The sequence below is a fragment of the Pelecanus crispus genome, chromosome 20 (genome assembly GCF_030463565.1).
Source record: "Pelecanus crispus isolate bPelCri1 chromosome 20, bPelCri1.pri, whole genome shotgun sequence".
NCBI lineage: Eukaryota > Metazoa > Chordata > Aves > Pelecaniformes > Pelecanidae > Pelecanus > Pelecanus crispus.
In genome coordinates, this window is record NC_134662.1 from 7,162,256 (window position 1) to 7,182,076 (window position 19,821).

The 19,821-nt window shown below is 46.3% G+C and overlaps 1 protein-coding gene across 1 annotated transcript in view; it reads right to left on the minus strand.

The window, feature by feature from the left end:
* The window catches only part of FBN3 (fibrillin 3), a 112,349-nt gene that overhangs the window by 44,650 nt on the left and 47,878 nt on the right, over positions 1–19,821 (minus strand). Inside the window, exons 8-10 of the mRNA XM_075723822.1 lie at positions 8,496–8,621; positions 917–1,069; positions 65–262 (exon numbers count right to left, since the gene is read on the minus strand). Coding sequence (XP_075579937.1) covers positions 65–262; positions 917–1,069; positions 8,496–8,621 — 477 coding nt within the window. The remainder of the gene's footprint in view (positions 1–64; positions 263–916; positions 1,070–8,495; positions 8,622–19,821) is intronic.

Below are 19,821 nucleotides of genomic sequence, written 5' to 3' on the forward strand. Positions count from 1 at the left end.
CTGCTTGTGTTCTGAGACAGGCAGTCAAATTGGGTCAGCACAGTAAGAAAGTAATTTTAATTACCAATGCTTGAACTTCCTGGGCCCATTCCAGGCAGACCTGGGATCCCGCCTTGTCCATTTGCCCCATTTGGTCCGATGCCTCCAGGCCCATTGAGTCCTGGCCCAACACCATTGGGCCCGAATCCAGGAATTCCTGGAAAGTTCCCAGGGAACCCTGGCACGACTGGGAGTCCTTCGATGCAAAGCCTGCGGTACTCATCTGAAACGAAACAGCTGCCTTAGTGCTTTTCCAAGAGTGCCTGAGTCCCCCTCCTGCCTCTGCCAGAGTGCAGAGAACAGAGGGATGGAGACAGACTGGCAGAGAGCAAAGAGAATGGGTGCTGACGGGAACAGGGCAGATGGGTGAGGAGGGCTTTAACACCCTCCACTCCGGAGCAGATGACGAGACACAGCTTGCCAGGGTGTTTGGCAACAGCTTCTTGGGGTGCGTGGGACAGCTGGCACCGTGGGCTCCCTTCATGCGGGAAAGCACAGGACACAGGAGGGTGCCAGACACTGTAAAGCTCTGCCCTGCTGGAGATGAAAGAAGAGAGGAAGGGAGATAGATCTACAGTGCTGTGCCTTCTCAAGGCCTCCGGCTGCATGGGCTCACCCTCATTTGGCCCCAGGGTTCAATTACAGTGGAAGCCAAAGACAGCTGAAGGGGTAGGAGGAAAGGGATAAAGTCTTGCCTTGGCTGAACTCATCTGGCTCAACTTCAGATGAGACCCAGGCAGAGGAGCTACCATCCCCACGTGACCTTTCTGTGGATGTTATGTTGACGATTCTCCACATCATGCCTGGGGTACCACTAGGGCCATCAGAGCCATGAGTTGGCCCAGCAGCAGGTGGAGGTCTTTTGTGTTGCGCTTACCAGAACCCCGGACAGGGCACATCTCCGGAGTCTGACCAATGGCCCAGCAACGCCCTGAGTCACAGCAGCACTGCATCTTCGTGTACTGTCCAGGAAGGTCCCCGGCACAGCGGCCCCCGATCAGAGCAGAGAAACATGTCCCAATTCGCTGGTCTGCAGAGAGGGAGAGGAGAAGGAGATGCATTCACAGTGTGTCATCACCATACTCTCAGCCAGGTCCTGAGTGCCTGTCCCCAATGGCATCTCCAGCTTTCCAATGTTCCAACCTGACCTCCTGTTCTGCCTCATCCTCCTAGATCATGAGGTTCTCCAGAACCTCCATCTGGAGCACATCAAGGCTGTAGGGCCTGGCCTTATTCCCCAGTATTAGATCTCACACTCCCATTTAGGCTCCTAAATACTATAAGCAGCCTGACCGAGAGCCAGAAACAGGTAGTAGGTGGACTGTCCCTCTCCATTGGATTCTCCATTGGGAGCCGCCTTCCTTGCCCTGCAGGAAGAACAAGCCGACCCAGCAGATTCTGGCTGAATTCACGGAGCAGAAAACAGATGAGATCCCCCACCTCATCCCATGTTTCCTCGCCTTCCCAGAGAAAAGGGACTATTTACAGGTGTCTCCCTCCTCTCACTAGAGTTTCGGCACTGATGAGAGATGTTAGGGACAGGTTCCCCCACTGACCCAACACACCAGGCTGGGAGAGGGAACAGGCTGAGGGAAGGTGGTCTGCATGAGATCACTGCAAACGCTGACACTTCCACTACTGGACAGCCTGACCCATCCCCTCAGTGGGGACAGATAAACTGTTCTGGACTAAATATATTATTCAACAAAATTACATCCTGGGGCTGAGATCTCCATTCTTCAGGTTCCTCCTCTGAAGTTAGTGTCTGTCTTGCTTATTTATACTACATTTGTGACCAAGGATTGGCCATCAGTGCCAATATGACTGTACAACATGCCCTGAACTTGGCCATGTGGAATTGCAGTGCCTTCTCCTCTCTTGGGCTGTTGTACCCAGCATGATATATTTTCCTCTATCTTCTGCCAGTAAAAACACCTCCCTGTGACAAAAACAATCCAGCGCTGCCTGCTACTATTTTGAGGGTTCCCAGACAGTGAGTGGGCATTCCCCAGCCATTCCTGCTCTAGGCCGAAGCCTTGGCTGAAACAGTCCTTTCCCTTGCTGTCACTTATTGCAGGACAGAGCTGGCAGACCAAGGTGGTCAGCCATCTCCTACACCACTTTGGTCAGGCTGGGGACCCAGGTACAACCCTTCCAATGTTAGTCAGTGATCCCTGATGCTGTGCTAAGCAAGGACCTTACCACAGCCAATGCTGTCCAGTGTGGTCCTGCACATCTCAGGCTTGGAAAGGACCTACCTCTCCTTCCCAGAACTGATTTAATGGCAAATGTCCCACATCCCAGGCTTCCCATGAGGAAGCACTCCCTGCCAGGTCCCAGTGGTCCCAGCATTTCTCGCTAAACAAATGGAGCTGTTCCCAATTCCACATACCTCCAGCCTGATCACTCCCATTCCCAGTGGATGCCTGTTTCAGGTCATGGGTTAGTTCCCACAGCCCGGACTGAGCTGGAAGGCGAACGAGCCCTGGATGGTGGTCAAAGTCCGCAAGCCTGGCCAAAGCCACAGACACCGAGCCTGGCATCGGTGTTTGCTGTGTGTGGCTTCTGGACAAGGCCCAGGAGACTGAGGGTCTTTCACATGTCTGGCAGGCTCCATCTGGCACCAAGTCCTCTAGAAAAACCTGGAATCTTCCACTCATTCATCTCCCGTCCTTGTTTCTCAAGTAAATTAATGAGGGCGAAAGTCTAGTCTGATTTGTCATCTGTGCCTCTAGACTGACATTAGCCAGCAGGCTGACACTTTCCTGAAATATAATTGAAATTAATTGCATGCAGCTGTTTGATCTGTGGGTTGCGGTTACATTTCTTCTCTAATCACAGCTCAGTGACTTGCAGAGGACAGTGACCCCATTTAAAGCCGGGGTGACTAAACCAGCAGGTCTTTTCTCAGATACATCCTTTCCGCCATTCTGCAGCACTGAGTTCAACATGAACTGTTCCCTTTTAGGAAAGTTTATTCACCAAAGAGACTTGCAGAAAGAAAGACAGAGTAGGAGAAGGGGGATTGAATGCAGGACCAGATTAGCTCCCAATCCTAATGAAGGGAAGTCCTAGCCACATGGGTGTTTGGGTCATCCTGAGCCCTTGACCTCTGGCAAGTGGCAAGAGTGCAAGAGCAATGTCCACATCTCTGCAGGTTTCATCAGCTGCTGGAATGTAGAAGAGGGCTGTGTTTCCACAGCACATTGACATTGAGTTGATGTTACTTAGCACATAGCCCACACTTACTCCAGAAAGAAGCTGCTCTCTGAACAAGCCAGGGCATTTGGAAAAGCTGTACCTCAAACTCTTGATGGCAGTTTAGCTGAGGGTTTAGGGCTGAGCTTAAATGAACTTCTAGATATGAGGGTGGCAGTTTGGAATAAACCCTTTGGGCATTAGAGAGGACAGATCCCACCCGTCTCCTTCTGTTCTTCTGTGGGATGCTTGCTGTCCCAAAAGCTGTGATACACGATGACAGCCAGTCAGTTAATGGGCAAGGAGTGATTCAGAGAATGGAACCTCCTTCCCCACAGACAGACATGTGCTGACAAGTTTGACAAGGCAGCGAGGTCACAGCAGTTTGTGTAACAGAGGGAATGGTCCAGCCCTTATTCATCTGGACAAATGTTTATTAAATTCAGCTGTCTTTGCTGCAATTTGTAATAATCTCTCTCAGAAATGAAGGTCAGAACTAATTGAAAACTCATCTGGAGCTGCCTTGGGCAGAGAGAGGAGTGGATGGAAAGAACAGTGGGTCCCAGCAGTCCCTCTGTGACCTCCTGCAGGACCACCCACACACTGGAGGTATGAGCACAAAGCCGTCATGGTTTTGTTCTGCTTTCCTCTGCAGCTGTTAAGGGAACAGGTTTGCACAATAACCGCAGTAAATCAGATAATGCTGCAGGCGAGAAAGGAGGTAAAATTCTGCGTGAGATTAGACAGCGCACAGAGGTGGGGTAGAGCCACAGGTCTGTCAGAGGTCTCTGATCCAGAGAGGCTGTGGATGCTTTACAAGGTCCAGCCAGGAGCAGTAAAGCAGGGGATGGATTTTGGCCAGCTTATCATAATGGGACAGGAGCGACTCCAAGCTGGACCTTCCTGCTGGGGTCTGGCAGAGTCTACACCCATCTGGGTGGGCTGTGATGCCCTGGTGTGTGTGTCCTGATGCCCAGGAGAAGCCCCACACCAGGAGTTGCACCCTCTGAGTGACTACCCAGCATGGTTAATCTCTATCTTCCCTTTCAGTGTCGACATCCTCTTTGTGGTCAGCACAAGATGTCTGAGATCTGTTGTGTACCTGCAAGGGATTTTGCAATTTTCAGCCTGTGCAAACCTGGTTTGTTTCTTTGGTGGTGGGGTAGGGGCAGGGAGAGATGGAGGAATAGAAAGTACTGGTACTGCTTCCCAGGAGAGAACTTTAAAGGGTGAGTGTTTCTCTCACTTTGTGTCTTGTCATGTAAAGAAATTGAGAAGCTCAAGTGACCAAACCCAAACAAAGTAATGGTTGCAAAAGGCAGTTGGCTCTGACTACAAAGGACCGGATGGCTATTAGCTCCGAAGGGATCTGCAACACAGCAGCATGTAGCCAAAGGTCTCCCACCCAAGATGTCCAATGGCGCTTGGTTTGCAAGGAAGAAGGGTGCAAAATACTGTGGTGAGGACAGTTAGTCTGGACTGATGATGTCATCACATATTCTCTGGTTCTGGAAAACTGACCAATTTCATTCTTGTCTGGGTAAGATTAGATGGTGGTGTCTGTCTTAGTGAAGAGTTATGCCAGAGCAAAGGCACAAAGCACCCCACTGTGCACAGCTCCCACCAAACTGCAATATCCATGGCACACCTTGGCCACCAATGCTTCTGCTGTCTCATCGCAGGAGGGCTGCAGTGCAAACGGGGAAGGTCTGGGTGTTATTGCAGGACAGTTTCTTTGCTACTGGCTATTGCTATGGTAACTGCTATAATAAATTCACCCCCTACCTGGCTGTTCGCTCTTCTCCAAATTCACCTCCCAGTTCAACAGTTACAAGGTTGAGGTATAAAAGCATCCCTGAAATGATCTGATAAAAAATGATTCTCTCCAGGGGGAAATGCTTTACAAATGTGGACTGAATGACCCAGTTTGCATTCCAGGTTCCCACACAGGTTCACACTATGGAGCAACTATGGAGCCCTTCTACACCCTCTTGTCCCTGCAGATGACTGGGCAGACCTCTGCTTGGCAGCATCGCCAGCTCCCTCGATGCCTTGGAAGCTGTTGGGGGGCTCTGCTCAAGGTTCCTCCCCAACTCCTTTTCACTCTGTTTTGAGTCTGTGACCCTCACACCATTTCCCTTTTGTCATTTCCTGCCCTCATAAATATCTCCTCATATTTTCTTTTTCCTGTTGCTCTTTCCTTTCCTGGATAATGACCAAAGCAGGCAAAAAGGGTTCTCCAGGCAGGTAAAGTCCTCAGTAACACCCTCACAACCTTCTCTGAGCCCAGGACTTTGCAAGAAGAAGCAAGAGCTGGCCCTACCTGGAACTCTAGGCAGTAAATCTGCCAATGTTGCCCAAGAGGAGATAAGACCCAAATCTCTCAGAGCTTTGCTGCACTATCAGGAAAAAGAGCAAAGAAAGCAATGTGCAGGAGTGCTGACTTGCAACAAACAAGGGAACACCATGTGCATGTCTGGAAATGCACCTGAAAGGCCATTTTTCTCATTTGAAAATTATTCTTTTAAGCTGTTCTTGAAAAGCAACCCATTGTACTGAAAAAAAAAAAAAAAACCTCACAGCCTGCTGGAGCAGATCCTTCTGCTGCCCGCAAAACACTGAGTCTGTCTTTTACAAGCATAAATGAATGGAACTGTTACGAACATGTGTGGAACTGGATTCTTTGTGTCAAGCACAGGTGGTTGAATCATTCAATAAATGTTCATTTCAAACTATGACGGACTTTCTCCAGCTACGCTGCTGTTTGCATTTTACTGAGGAAGGCAGTGAAAGCAGCTAATGAGATTTGGGATCAACTCAAGCTCAGTGTCTTGCTGTTTCAGCTGCAAAAACTACAGGAGATTATTCAAATGCAATAAAAAGGTGTTTACTTTACTAAAAAGGGAGGGGAAAGGGATGAGAATATATTAAGGCTGCCACCATAAAGTCACCACATAGCCAATGCTGGTGCCCTATGATATATGAGACACTGTGGTCACTTCCAGTCTAAACATCTGAGAGATGGCAGCGTGAAAATCTCTTCTGCTCTCTCGATGCTGTTCATGCTTTAAGGGTGGCCACTTTATTTATTAATTTTCAATTTTACAAACTATTTATTTGATTTATTTCATAGCACGTAAATTGCGGGCTTAAACTACCATAAACTCTCAAAATGAGCACTAAAACCTCCTCCAATGATAGAAGCAGGACTTGCAAAATATGGATCCCAGGACAACACCACCCCAATAGTAACTGTGCTTTTTGCCAGAAAAAATATTGTCTGTCCCAAAATGTGACAGCACACTAGCAGCATATATTAGCTCAGGGAAATGGCTACAGCATGATGTATTGAGTTCAGATGCAGTCATAGTCCACTGCAGCTAACTAAGCTTCGGACTATTTTTAAATTTGGGCTTCTAATTTTATTTAGATTTCATTTCTTAAGCACTTGGTTTCAAGGAAAATGGGGAAATGTCCACATGACTCATCTGACAGCCGTCACACCCCTCCGGGCTTATAGCAGGGTCTGGGAAATAGGGAGGAAAAGAATTTCATTCTCATTAAAATCTATCAGATTCCCAAACAAGGTGACTTGTACGTTATACTTTACAACATTTTTCTTTCCGGAACTAGAACATGATTACTTTTTACTCCAGGTTCTGTGGATATAAAAGAATTTGGAAAATTTTTTTTCTGTATTAATTTCCAGGACTTTAAACAGAAAGCTGTACCTGACATTTTCCATTGCACTAACAACGATCTTTGCCTTTTCTGTAACGGTTCCTCTTTAAAAATCCTTGCATCCTTACCTTTCTAAAGGCGAATGAACTTTCTGAACAGTGAGACAAACCCTGGGATTTATTTTGACTAAACTAAGTGCCCTTGCTGAGAGCAAGTAAACAGAGCGCTGATCTATTTATCATAGAAACTTGTCTGTTACAAAGAGAAATGGACCATCAAATATTTACAAGGCTTGGAAAGGAATTTCGATCTGTTAAACATGCAAGATTCACTCCAAGCTCTGTAGTCTGGAGGTAGGACAGCTCGTCAGTCTGGGGAAAGCTTGCTTGGACTCACGTCAGTTCTGCAAAGCTTTGAAATACAGACACCTTGAGCCAAACTGAGATGGGGTGAACAGGTACATCAGAGCCGGTGGAGTGGCACACACCAGCCCCACCCAAACCCTTCATGCAGTCTGCAGGATGGGGACTGCAAGACTTGATTTCCATATGAGCCTGGGAATCATTTTGTTGTCAGAAATCGGATACTGTGGGAAGAAGGTGGGCTATGAGGTAATGTGCAAGAGCTTACACGACAGCTTTGTAAACCTGCAGGTTCAGCATGGGTGCAGAAATAGGTGTCTGCAGAGCCCTGTGCTATGCTTGGGAAGCACCTCTTTCTCTCCACTGGGTACAGAGGGGATCCACACAACCAGCTCAGTGCAAAGCAACTCACTCCTGAAAGACTGAGTTCAGTGAGATGAAGCCAATTTAGTTCACAGGCCTACTGATTCTTAGCTTGGGGCAGTAGGGATTTATGAGCCATTACCTGTGGTCTAAGCAGGAAGGAGGAGGAGATGATAAAAGTCACCGTTTATTTGCATTAGTTATGCAAACACTTGGAGTAAACCTTTCCCCCCTTCACCTCTGCAAAGCAAGCAGAAGAATGTGCAGTTGTGGGCTGTTCCCCTTCACTGTGTCCCTCTTTGCTCCAGGAAGGCTTGCAAGCCTTCCCTTGAATTTACACACCCCGCAACCACACACTGTGCCTGCAGTTCAGTTGTAGGGGGAGTACTGGTGTCTCTCCCTGGCTGACATCTAATGCAGGAGAAAAGAGGTAGCATCTGGGATTCTCCCACTAGCTGGTGTAGTTCCGTGAGTAGGAGCACAAGGATCCTTCCTCAAACAGACCACTATCCCAGCCAGACACCTTCCACCCCAGTCCTCCTCCTAGTATTCTCAGCAACCCCTTGTCAAACACTTCAAGCACTGAGGCACCTGCGGTCCAAGTTATGGAGATGGAAAAAGCCCTGGTCTGCAACAGCATCAAAACCTGTGACCGGGACGGACCATGTCAGCCATGGCACATGCAAGGACAGCACATGGAAAAGAGCATTTTCCAGCGATTGCAGGAACAATGTGCCCTTCAATTTGCAAATCTGGTGATCACTAGATAGTGATTTGCAAATCACCAGGTCTGGGTTTCAGAGTGTGATCTCTCCCTGTATCTGTGGTCCTGAGATCTATTTAGCATCTTACCAATGCAGCGTGATCCATCAGGGCTGGTCATGAAGCCACGTGGACATGTGCACACATAGCTGCCTGCTGTGTTGGTGCACTCGCCACCATCACACACGCCAGAGATTGCGCCACACTCATCCACATCTAGAAAAGAACAAACCAACAGTGATTATGGTCCCCTGCAAACCATCCCCTTTCCTATCTGCAGCGTGGATCCAGAACCAGAGCTGGGATCACAGAGGACGGTAGCTGGTGTTACAGGTTGTCATGGGGTCCTTGAGACCATAAGTGGCCTTCTAGCAGTGCATCAGTATGGAAAGCAAGACTCCCCCAGAGGGTGACAGAGAGGGCTTCATGGAGTCCTCTGCTTATCTCTACTGCCAATGTAGGTCTTTGGGTAGCCTGATCTAAAATGCTGAGCTCCCTGGAGTACAAAGGAAGCTTCAGGACAGAAACATGTCTGTGCAGGTGCATGACTGGCTGGACAGCATGTGACTTGGAGGCCTCTCTGAAAGCAGAGCTGCAACATGGGAGACAACATCACACTTTTAAAAAGCACTAGGCTCATGCATTATTCACCAAATTTCTCCATACAGGAGGGATTTGGTTCAATTTTAAGTATGTTCGGGCATCTATATCCAGGTGAAAAGGACTCTGTACTACCAGTTAGGCAAGGAGGGTCTGGACATATCACTCCATGGGTTCAGCTCCTCAGTCAGCAGTCTTATTTTAGTGTGAACTGATTTGCATAACAATGCCATGAGTACACCATAGTTTGAACTATTTATTTCGTCACAGGGATGATTAGTGAAATAGAGATATACATTGAGTCCTTGGAGAGATCACACCTAATTATCCATGGCAATCAAAGAATCACCATCCATGTTAGCAAGCCCTGCCACACACTGCTTCTGCAGCAGCCTGCTTCTGCAGTAGCCCACTGCCTTGTGTGTGACAATATAACATACCAGCGAGGTGCATCTCTCTGGATTTAAGAGCATGGAAAATAAGGACATTGCAGCAAGATTGTGTCAAGGCGCAACAGCTGGACTTAGACGTCAGAGGTACCAGGCAGCCCCAGTGCCCGACATACGGTAATAATCACAGAAAGGTTACAAAAGTACCAAAATTCAGAGACAATCACCCCAGTCCTCTAGCTTCTGCCATTTGAACTTACAATGTGCTCTACAAGCATCTGTCTGGTGCGGAAATATGGCAGACCCTCACCACAAGCCGAACATGGAGACTAGCCCCATTGCCAAGGTCCTGGATGCCTGGGTCTGGATCCTGAAACAGAGCATCTGTATCTGAAATCTTGCCCAGAGTTAGATTTTAATCCATGCTGGAAGAACTGAGCTGGAAAGATGAGACACTATAGGGTTTGCTTGAGAACTGTAGAGTTCTCCAAACTTTCCAGGCCATTTATATTACAACCTTGAGAAAATTCTTGAGTTAATTATTTCTTTGGCTCTTTTTATACTGAGTATTTAAAGAGCTTCATATCCTTATGGAAGTTTTAGTTAAGAACAGATGGGAAACCATACAGAAAGCCTGAAAGCTGCAGCTTAACAAAAGTCAAACTGCAACAAAAAAGGGTGAGGACAGAGCAGAAAATTCAACAAGTACCTAGACAGATGATACAGAGAGAGACAGCCTATAACTTTTGTGTGCAGCTATCACTTGGGACCTGAAACTTGGAACATCAAAGGAAACAGAGTGGCAAATCAGCTATTTTGAAAAGGGCAATCTGTTTTCAACGAATTTTGACCAAAATGTCAATAAAATTAAATGTACAGGGCCCAGCCATGCTTGTGGGGCCCTTGACTCTAAGGAGTTGTCTGGGAACAGGGTTGTAGATTTTTTTCTATTGCCAACTGAAATCTTTTTCAGAAGCTGGGCTGGAATTACATCCAACCTCTAATTAATCCACCCAAAGCAGTTGGTTGGTGGTCATGGTCCAGGTGGTGGTAACAGACAGAAAGAATATTTGCTTGACAGTTTTTACAGTGGCAAAAAAAAAAATGTGTCTTGGCAATTGGCAAAATAAATTATTTCTGCTAAGCAACTTTATTTATTGTATTTTAAATCTATCGTGCTGTTGTGAATGGATAAGGGGATTTTTATATGCAATTCAGATGCTGCCTGGGGCTGGCAGGAAAGTAATGAAAGGGAACTGGTCAAAGTCTGCTCCTTCGAGGGGATTCTTCTGATGTGAACAGCATAACAGCCTTGCACAGCCTGATGGCATTAGCATGTGTGGAGGTTAGAGTTGCTGCAGGGCAACGACTAACCTGCAAAAAAAAAAGGGCAGAACAGCAAAGACCTCTCATCTGTGAGTGGGGATGGAGTATGTCTTTGGAAGACCTCATCTAGCAGACTTCAGCGATGAAGGCAGCATACACACATGGGAAAGAGTTACCTGAACCCATCCCATCAGGGCAAGGGAGGGACCAAAAGTGTCAGGACCATCTGTGACCATCTGTGTCAGGAGCCAGAAGACCTGGCGGTGATAATGGGTATGAGCCACAGTGACAGATCTGAGAAATGGGCAACAAATTTCTGTAAGAAACCGGTGTGGGCTACCCAGAGGGGTGGTAAGCTGTGTCCTGTCCAGTGAGAAACTGAGAAAAAGTTGAGTTAGGAAGGAAAAATCTGACTGCAATCTCACAGTGCCATGCAGTGGCTAGCAATGCTAGTGCAGCCCTGAAGATGCATGGGAGAAACACTGAGCAGAAGCAGGTAGGTGACGTTATCTCTTAACTAGGATCATTTCTGGATGCTACAGCTCTGTGTGGTGCCAGCTCTTCCAAGAATGTGTCAACAAAATGGAGGGGTTCAGAGTCTAGGGGGATGACTCAAGGCCTGGAAAAACCTGCCTGATGTTAAGGGACTAGCAGGACTTAATTACATTTATCCAAGAAACTCTGAGGATGTGATGGGATCATAGAAGAGACACACAAAGATGATGTTGAGAGTGCAGTGCTCTGCAGTCTCAAAAAGAGAAGATGAAAATGGAAGCTGAGACATTATAAATTCAGGATGGAATGACATGGACAGATTTACACCAACAGTAAATAATCTTTGGCCTACATACCCAGGGATAGGGCTAGTTCTCCAAGGCTTTGGGTGGATTCAACTCACCTAACGTCTTCTGTAGAAGGATTCCCTAGCATAGGCACAAATCCAATGGAGGGCAAGGGTGTGTGAAATCTAGCTGCACCGAGATGACTCTCAAGGACTAAGTGTTGTCCTCGGTCCTCCAGAAACATCCTCATAAACTTCATCCTTCTCTCTAAGATTAGAGAGGCTGCCAGGAGCCTTCTGCCATTGCATCCCACGCACTGTGACCCCACTATACCAGCCTTTGGCTGCAGGGTGGGACAGCCATGGACATGTGATGATGACAGTTAATTCGCATCACCACAAAGCCCCCACCTTGCTCTGAGGGAAAAGAGGTATAAGGGGGTCTACCCTGTTAGACCTCTAGAGGAAAAGACTGCAGAAATGATCTGGACAGTCAAGCATGTTGAGTTGTGGTCAGATGTGTTAGATTGTTACAGAGCAGGCACCTCCATCAAAGTTTTTTCTAGATGCCATTTACACTCAGCGGAAAGAGATAATCTCATCCAGGCAGTAATTCATCACATCTGAATGGAAATGTCTAAACAGAGCAGAAGAGTTGTGCCCTAGCAGTGATGATTTTTCCCTGCAAAGTGAGACATAGTGAAATTCATCCCACTCAGCTCAGTGATAGACACTGACAGTGTATGTGTTTAAGTAAGATGAGCCAAGCTGCCTTTTGAAGTGAGGCATATGGTATGGACAGAGACCCCCATGGGTGTTTCATGTGGTCAAAGAAATAATCTTCAGTCTCTCCTCCTTGCTCACACAACCTGTTACAAACATAATTATCCTCTGTTTTACTTTGGCTGCAACTCTGAGTCTGGAGGAATCAAGTGAAACCTCAATTTCAACATGCACAAAATTAAGCCCAAGTGCATAGGGTAGGTTATACACTCATAAATGAGAGGGGAAGATGCATTCCTGTTTGGTGTCTTAGGTGCTCTAAAATTATGCTTTCAGCTAGCCAAAGATTTCAGCCGCCTTTTGCAAGCAGCAGAGATATCGCCTCTGTCCTTGCAGTGCTCCTTTAGCTCTTTGATGCTCAGAGCCCCTCTGACAGACAGACATGACTTGAAACCTCGAAAGGCAGCAATGCAAATCTACAGAAAACACTTCCCCCACCTGGGCCCCTGCAGCAAAAGAGATTTTATCACTACAGCCTGCCCTGTCATTTAATTACAGGCCTGTGTTTGGTTACAATTTGCAGAACACTAGAAGGGAAAGAGCTTTATGAAGCAAAAGCTGGTTGTACTGTTAGAAATAACAGCTTAAAACTTCTGCATATCTCCCTGAAGTTTGCTGTATCAGAGGTCTGGAGGCCAGCTGACAGGCAGGCACCTTATTAGATCAACACTTATGACATAGTGTCAGTCATCCAAGAAAAAGCGTACGTGTTTGTGGGGGCAGCAACTGCATTCCATTCTTAAGGAAAAACAGAGTTAATTCAAAAGGTTAAATCAAACTGCAACGTTTTTTCCCCTTTGAAAATCCTAGCTCAGATGAGAGTAGTGTTAGCAACCCAAGAAGTGGAAAAAAAGCCAGAATTTCTCAAGCCTACTCGCACATCCTGTACTTTGAGAAACTGAGCTCTAGGCTTTGTTGCTGTTTCAGTTCTTCCTCACCACATTTGCCACCTTTATTTTCTCTTTGTAAAGTGTCTCATAGTTTTGATTCATTCAGAGCTGAAGTCCATGGAGAGCTTGACACAGTGGGATGGATATGTACACCTCTCATTAACACCCAGCTGCCAGCTCTGGGTAGGGAATTCTTCCAACTCCAACCTGGCTACTTTACGACTTTTCCAACTGTTAAAAATTAAAGCAATATTCTGTGCACTCTGCTCTTCAGACAATGGCAGAATTCAATGCAAACGTTGATTTTGGACCTGGTCTCCAACTCACTGGGTTGGAGTTGGCCTGATCGTTAAGGCTGAAAATGTGGGAAGCCAAAGGCTACAGAGCTTCAGAAAGAGAGTTGCAGTCTGCAAAGCCTATCCAACACAGGTGCCCACAGACATGTTGAAACCCCAACCTTTCCATTTGCTAAAAAAACAGGACTTGATGGAGAAAACATTTCTGTGTCACGTAGCAGAGGTCATGCCTCATCAGCCCTCTCTCATGCAGCACACGGGAGTCTCAGACCTTCTCTTCCAGAAAGCACAAAGAAACCACAGAAGAAAGTAATGGAATCCTCCAAACCACACCAAATCCATGGAAATGAGCTTTTAATGGATCCAAACAATGAGCTCTTCTGTAGACATTTTGTAAGAAAATTGAAAACATGCTAATAATATGGCTATCATGTTCCATTCGTGAGGAAAGTGGGCCAGCCTACCCGCTCTGCTCATGGGAAATGCAGGAAAGCTCCCTCCAATTCAGAAACATGAATGAGATTCAACAGAGTAAAAACCAGAGCTTTGTCTTCATTAGAAAATTTGGAATTTTGTGTGGTGGTGACAAAAGATTAGCCCGCAGGGACATAAGTAGCATCTAACACGTCACCCTACAAATGCTAAATAGAAAGTGAGTAAAAAGAGGTGAGATTTGTAATTAAAGGATTTGTTCTCCCTTGGCAGAATCTGTCTCCTGGAGCTGCCAAAGACTGTCAAGAAGAATCTACCCTGGACAGATAGGAACAAGAGCTTGTTGCACAAAGCATGCAGTGCCTTTCATTCCCTTGCCTGGTGTTTCTCTGTGTACTTTTTTTTTTTTATCTTGTATGTTATCATGCTGGAACAATTTAGGATGCGAGACACTTACTCCTTTTGGGGCATTGAAAAGCATCCTGGGTGAGGTACTGGCATTACATACTTCACTGACAATGGAGCTGGCTTAGCATTTTGTTATGCAGTAGAGGAAGGGCTATTAAGAAAATAAGTTAAATTATTGGCAGAGAACCACTAAAATTATGGAAGGAAAAGCTTTATTCAGTCAGTGATTCCACCCATAAGAACATGCCATGGAATTGTTCCCTTAAGTGTAATTTTTATGGCTGCTTCCAGGATAATTTAAAAACGTCACTCTGTGTAACAACCCCCCACTTCCCTACGATTTATTGATAAAGGTCTTTTGTAGCAGGAAGATGTGTCTGATTTCAGCTTTGATGTTTCCTTTCTTCATTTTACCCATTATTGCCAGGAGTGCTTTCTTGTGTCCTCCTCAACAATTCTTTTCTTCCAGCAGGGTTAAGAAGTCAGCTGGATATAAGCATGCCCTTCTCTCAGTGCTCACATACTTCTCATTCCCCTGCAGACCTCAACAGATCCTGCTCTTTTCCAGTTTCCCCATAAGCCAAGCACAGTATCTGTCAATTTAGCCGTAAGCTGGCAACATCTGCCCTCCTTGCTCATCTTTTCATACAAACACAATATAAATGCAATCATTTGGCACTTGCAAAGCTGGCCTTTTGTCTCCAGTGTTGGTTAAGAGAGCAGCCTTCCCCTTCCCCACCCTCAGTCCACGCCCCCCTCCACTGCTGTGTTTCATAGACTGCTTCTATCTTTCAGAAAGTGAGCAGGCAACTCTCTGTGCCAGAAATTTCTCATTATATGCTGCACAGCCCCAAGCTGAGAAACTCTTGATCCCTCGAGCTCCCTCAGAATACAATGAACAAAGGCATAAAGTAAGCCACTATTTGAAAGTGTCACATTCATTAGAGATGAGCTGCAGAAATAACTCTGGAACTGAGCAACCCTGAACTTGGAGGATATTTAGGTTCAAATCCAAACTTCATGTCATATGTACGTTTTCACGTTTTGCAGATAGAAAAAGGACTTAATTTTCATTCTGTCGTTGACCAAAATTCATCCAGTGTGTCCAGCTGCAGCCCCCTTGCATGCTTGGGAGATCAGGGCCTGAGCTGGCCTCCGTTATCAGCACAGAAGATCTTGCATGAGAAAAGCATCCTTATTCTTCAGGGATTCAGGGACTGAAAATGGAGCCTTGATTCCAGGTGCCATTTGTGTTAAGAGATAAGTATCACTATGGGAAACGAACAACATTACCTCTACTCCTGCCTATTCCCACCAATAAACAGCCCAAAGAAGATTAGTGCTACATGCTGCTGTGTTAATGAGGGAGACATCATTAATCAGCAGACACAGTGACACGGGCCCTGACCTTTGGCTCAAATGCAATCCCATCTGCTGACTTCACTCCCCAGGAGGAATCTTCTAAGCAGAAAATACAAGCTCCTGGGAACTAGGGAAGAATTTAACATAGACTTTTAATCTAGTTTTAATATTTCCTGGATGCTAGGCTTGGATAAGGAATCTGAAAACAAGAGGAAACCATCTCCTCTTCCTAAAGCAGGATGGTCTCAGTGCAGGCTGAGAAATCACTCTTTTCACCAGCTATAAAGTTAGTGCAAACAGACTCAACAAGGGAATTCCTGCAGCTTTGAGATTTTAGGCTTGGAGCACACCCGGATAAAGAAAATATCCTCTTATGGTTGTGGTCATTATTTTGATTAAAACCCTTGGCCCAGTGTGGCGGTTGCTTGGGCTGATACAGCTACTTCAGCAGTACAGACATTTCAGCAAATCAGGAATTAGGTGTTCTATCAGCTCTAACAGTTTGCTCCTGACCTATCAAAGCATGCAGCAAGCTCTGAGACAGGGCCCAGATCTTCCTGCATTTATAAAGTGTTAGCATCAGATGAACCCCTTACAAGACGCTGGCTCTCTATTCCCCTATTCACATAGTTTTAGTGACTTACCTGGGGTACGTATCCTAGAGGGGAGCAGCGATAACCCAGACACAGGTATCCTCTTTACCCTCTGACTGCTTGGTGGGGACATGCTGGTGATTCATATCTGGGAAACAAGCCCTCAAAAACAATCTCAACCCTGCCAGTTTAGAGCATCCCTCATGTTTATGTCATTCTCAAAGAAGGACCCCTAGGTCAGTAAATCATACCAAAGGAAAGCATCCTCTTTTGGTGGTCTCCATAGCAATTGAGGTAAGATAAGTGATGGAACAGACACTGTAGATGCTAGAGATGTCTCTTTTTATGGCCATCCAGGAAGGAGAGTGAAAGGAAGCTGTTTATGGCCACATCATGCTGCTTTTGCAGGCGTTCTGGGAAGTGGGGACCCACGCAGAGGCCCCTCGCATCTGGATGACAGATTCAGACAATGGATTGTTTTTAATCTTGGTATATAGGAGATTCCAGCTAAACTGATTTCATATGTGCTTTGCCTGGTCCCCAGCCAGCACGGGTGATGCAGACTAAAGCAAGAACAATTTTTTGTGTCCTGAGGTTGGGCCCATGGCTCTAGTGCAGTTCAGCCTTTGCCCATTGGCCAGCCAAATTGCATGGGACATCACTGGATTTGGGAAACTGGTTCTTCACCCGAGATGCACATACAAGGGCTGTTTTGGATTCTACTGGTTCCAAGTCCTTGGGTGCCGGAGCACTGCAAGAAACCCTTCTGTTAAAATTTTAGAAAGTCTTGTGGCATCCTGCCAAGGAAGATCCACAGACACAGATGTCTTCTCAACATAAAACGTGCATCCCCCACCGAAGGATTAACCTCTGTAGCTGGTGTCTCACTTTGGAAAAGTTTTTCTGAAGGGCTGAATGAAGGTCACAAGGCATGCACTGACACAGAGACTACCAGTTATACTAGCAAGGGAAACGTCTGGATCACAGGAGGGTGGGGGTATCAAAACAGTCACCTGGAAGCAACGATGCTCCTTTCCCCAAGAACTGACTGTTGGGAGAAAGCCCATGGGACAACGTATGCTGTCAAACCCACAGCGCTGTGGAGGTGCTTTAATGCTTATGTGGTGGCTGCTTTAAGTGCTCTCTCTGTGTAATAGTTAGCTGCCTACAGTTCTGCCACTGTAAATAGCTTTGCCACCTGGAAACAAATTCCAGGTTAAATGTCTGGATTCTAGTGCATTCATCATCCCTTGTCTTGGTTACAACACAACCTTGGAGAGGAATGAAAGGGAGGTGGAGTTCCTGAAGCCCAGCTAGGTGGGACACAGTCACACCAGCACAACCAACATGTTCCATCTCTAAAATGGCAAACACAGGCCAGCAGGGTTTCATTAGGGTATGTGGGAAACAGCTTTAACAACCAAGGCAGGAAAAGTTTAATGCTGTTTTCCTTTTCATTTGCCAGATGTTTGGAAAATACAACAAAAGTTTATCCCCCTACTTCTGAGAGGTGCAGCCTGCCTGGCAAGGTATGCATCTGGCCCACGAGAACTGCTGCAAAATGCTTGGGGAGAGCCTGTCCTTCCTACAGAGGTCTGCACGCTTCTCAGAGAGATGCTGAGCAGTGATAAAGGAGATGCTGAGACTGGACCTTAAGGAAGTGAAGCCAGACTCTCACAAAGAAGGCTCAGATTGGTGGCACTGTGAATATTAATATATTGACTGCACCTAATCCTTGCCTGCGCTCCACACTTTACTACAGAAGCGTGTGCCTTACGGCATGGAACAAGACATTGCCTCTTGCTATCTAGGTGAGTCCTGAATTTAACTACGTAATACAGTGGACCAACTTATCCTGAGTCTGAGAGCAAAGAGCAGTTCCAGGGGCTTCCAGAACCAGGCAGAGTTCTGCCCTAACTACCAAAAGTGGTCTTAATGTTGTTAAATTTTCACACCCCAAGTGAAACTAGTCCTCTGGTCTGAAGGTCAGTCATTTGGCCATTTCTAAGCAATGCCACTAACCACCTGGAAAAGTATTTCCCTTGAAAATGGCAGAGCTCTCTGCACCATCTTACCAGACCCTCTGGAGACTGATAGTTTCCCTTTCCTGCAGTCCTACCTCCAGACATGGGGATCTGATTGCCAAAGCTGCAGATCAGCTTGCCCACAAGTTCAGAGCAGAGTCACACCTGCACATCTGGGCAAGGCATCTGGGTCCTCCACTGAGGTGTTTTTAGAAGGCAATTAATAGTTAAACTCCTCCAAATTCTGTGCTGAAGAAGAGACAAATAGGAGTTTCTGCAAAGTTCCCTTCCATCCAGCTGGGAACTTCTCCAGACAGTTTGGAAGTTGACTGCACTCCCCAGGCTGCCCACAGTGCCAGGCTAAGGCTGATGCTGAGAAGCAGCAGACTGCATTCCCCACCGCTTGACTTCAAGCTACAGCAGCTCTGTAGCTACTGCTAAGGCAGTAATGCTGTAGAGCATCCCTAAACGTAAGCACAAACCATGCCTCTGAAGCAGCGTATCATTTCCAAGAGAGATGTTGAGACTGAAAAGGTCACTCCCGTTTACAACCCAGTTGAAGATGAACAAGGTGCATCCTACAAAGTAACTGGAAAGACAGGAAAACAAGGCACAGCAGGCAGGCTGTCTGCAGACAACCCTGGATTGGTGGGGAGGTATGCTTCCCCTGTGGGATTGGGACACTAGCTCAAAGGAGGGATGTTCACAGGCATGCTGCTGACTGGCATTTCATGTCTCTAATTCCAAATTTTCATTTGTGCCTGCTTCGTACTCAAGGACAAGGTTCAGCTTCTGGCCATCATGTCAGTTTGGAATAATATCACTGTCAGTGAAGTAACACTGCATTTACTTGCTCCTTACACTTATCTCATGGAATCAGATCTGCAATGCACTGAGAACCATGATGTTACTTCTGGTTGTCTAATTCAATCACCATCCCAGCTAATCAGACTCCACCTGCTTTGCCTTACTTCCAGTTACTCTACTGAACTGGAGACAACAAGTTGCAAGCTGCAGAAAGGTAAATATCAAGTGGGTATGAAGAAGATATTCCTCACCATGACAGTGGTGCAACCCTAGGACAAGAGCTGCAAAAGAAAAGGCTTTGAATTTTCAAAACTCAATCAAACTGAGCTACATAAGCAACCTGATCTAGCTTTGAAGCCAGCCCTGATCTAGGGAGGAGGTTGAACTAAAGCCCTCCAGAGGTCCCTTCTGTTCAATGAGTCTGTGTTGCCATTAAAATATCTTTCAGATAACACCTGCATGAAACAAAAAACTCTTTCTAGTTTAAGAGAAGATCAGACAAGCTCTATTCCTCACTTCCTTGCATTGTACTGTGGAAAGCAGATAAACAGATCAGAAATTCATACTGCAGTACATTTTCTAATATGCCTTGATGCTTGCAGCACTCCCTCCTACTTGGAAGCTAGGATCAAGGCTGGCATGGGACCTCTTTCACATCTCTACTGCTCCAGCCTTCGAGATGCCCTGTGAGCAGAGAGATTCTCAAGTTTTTAAATGCCCTTGTG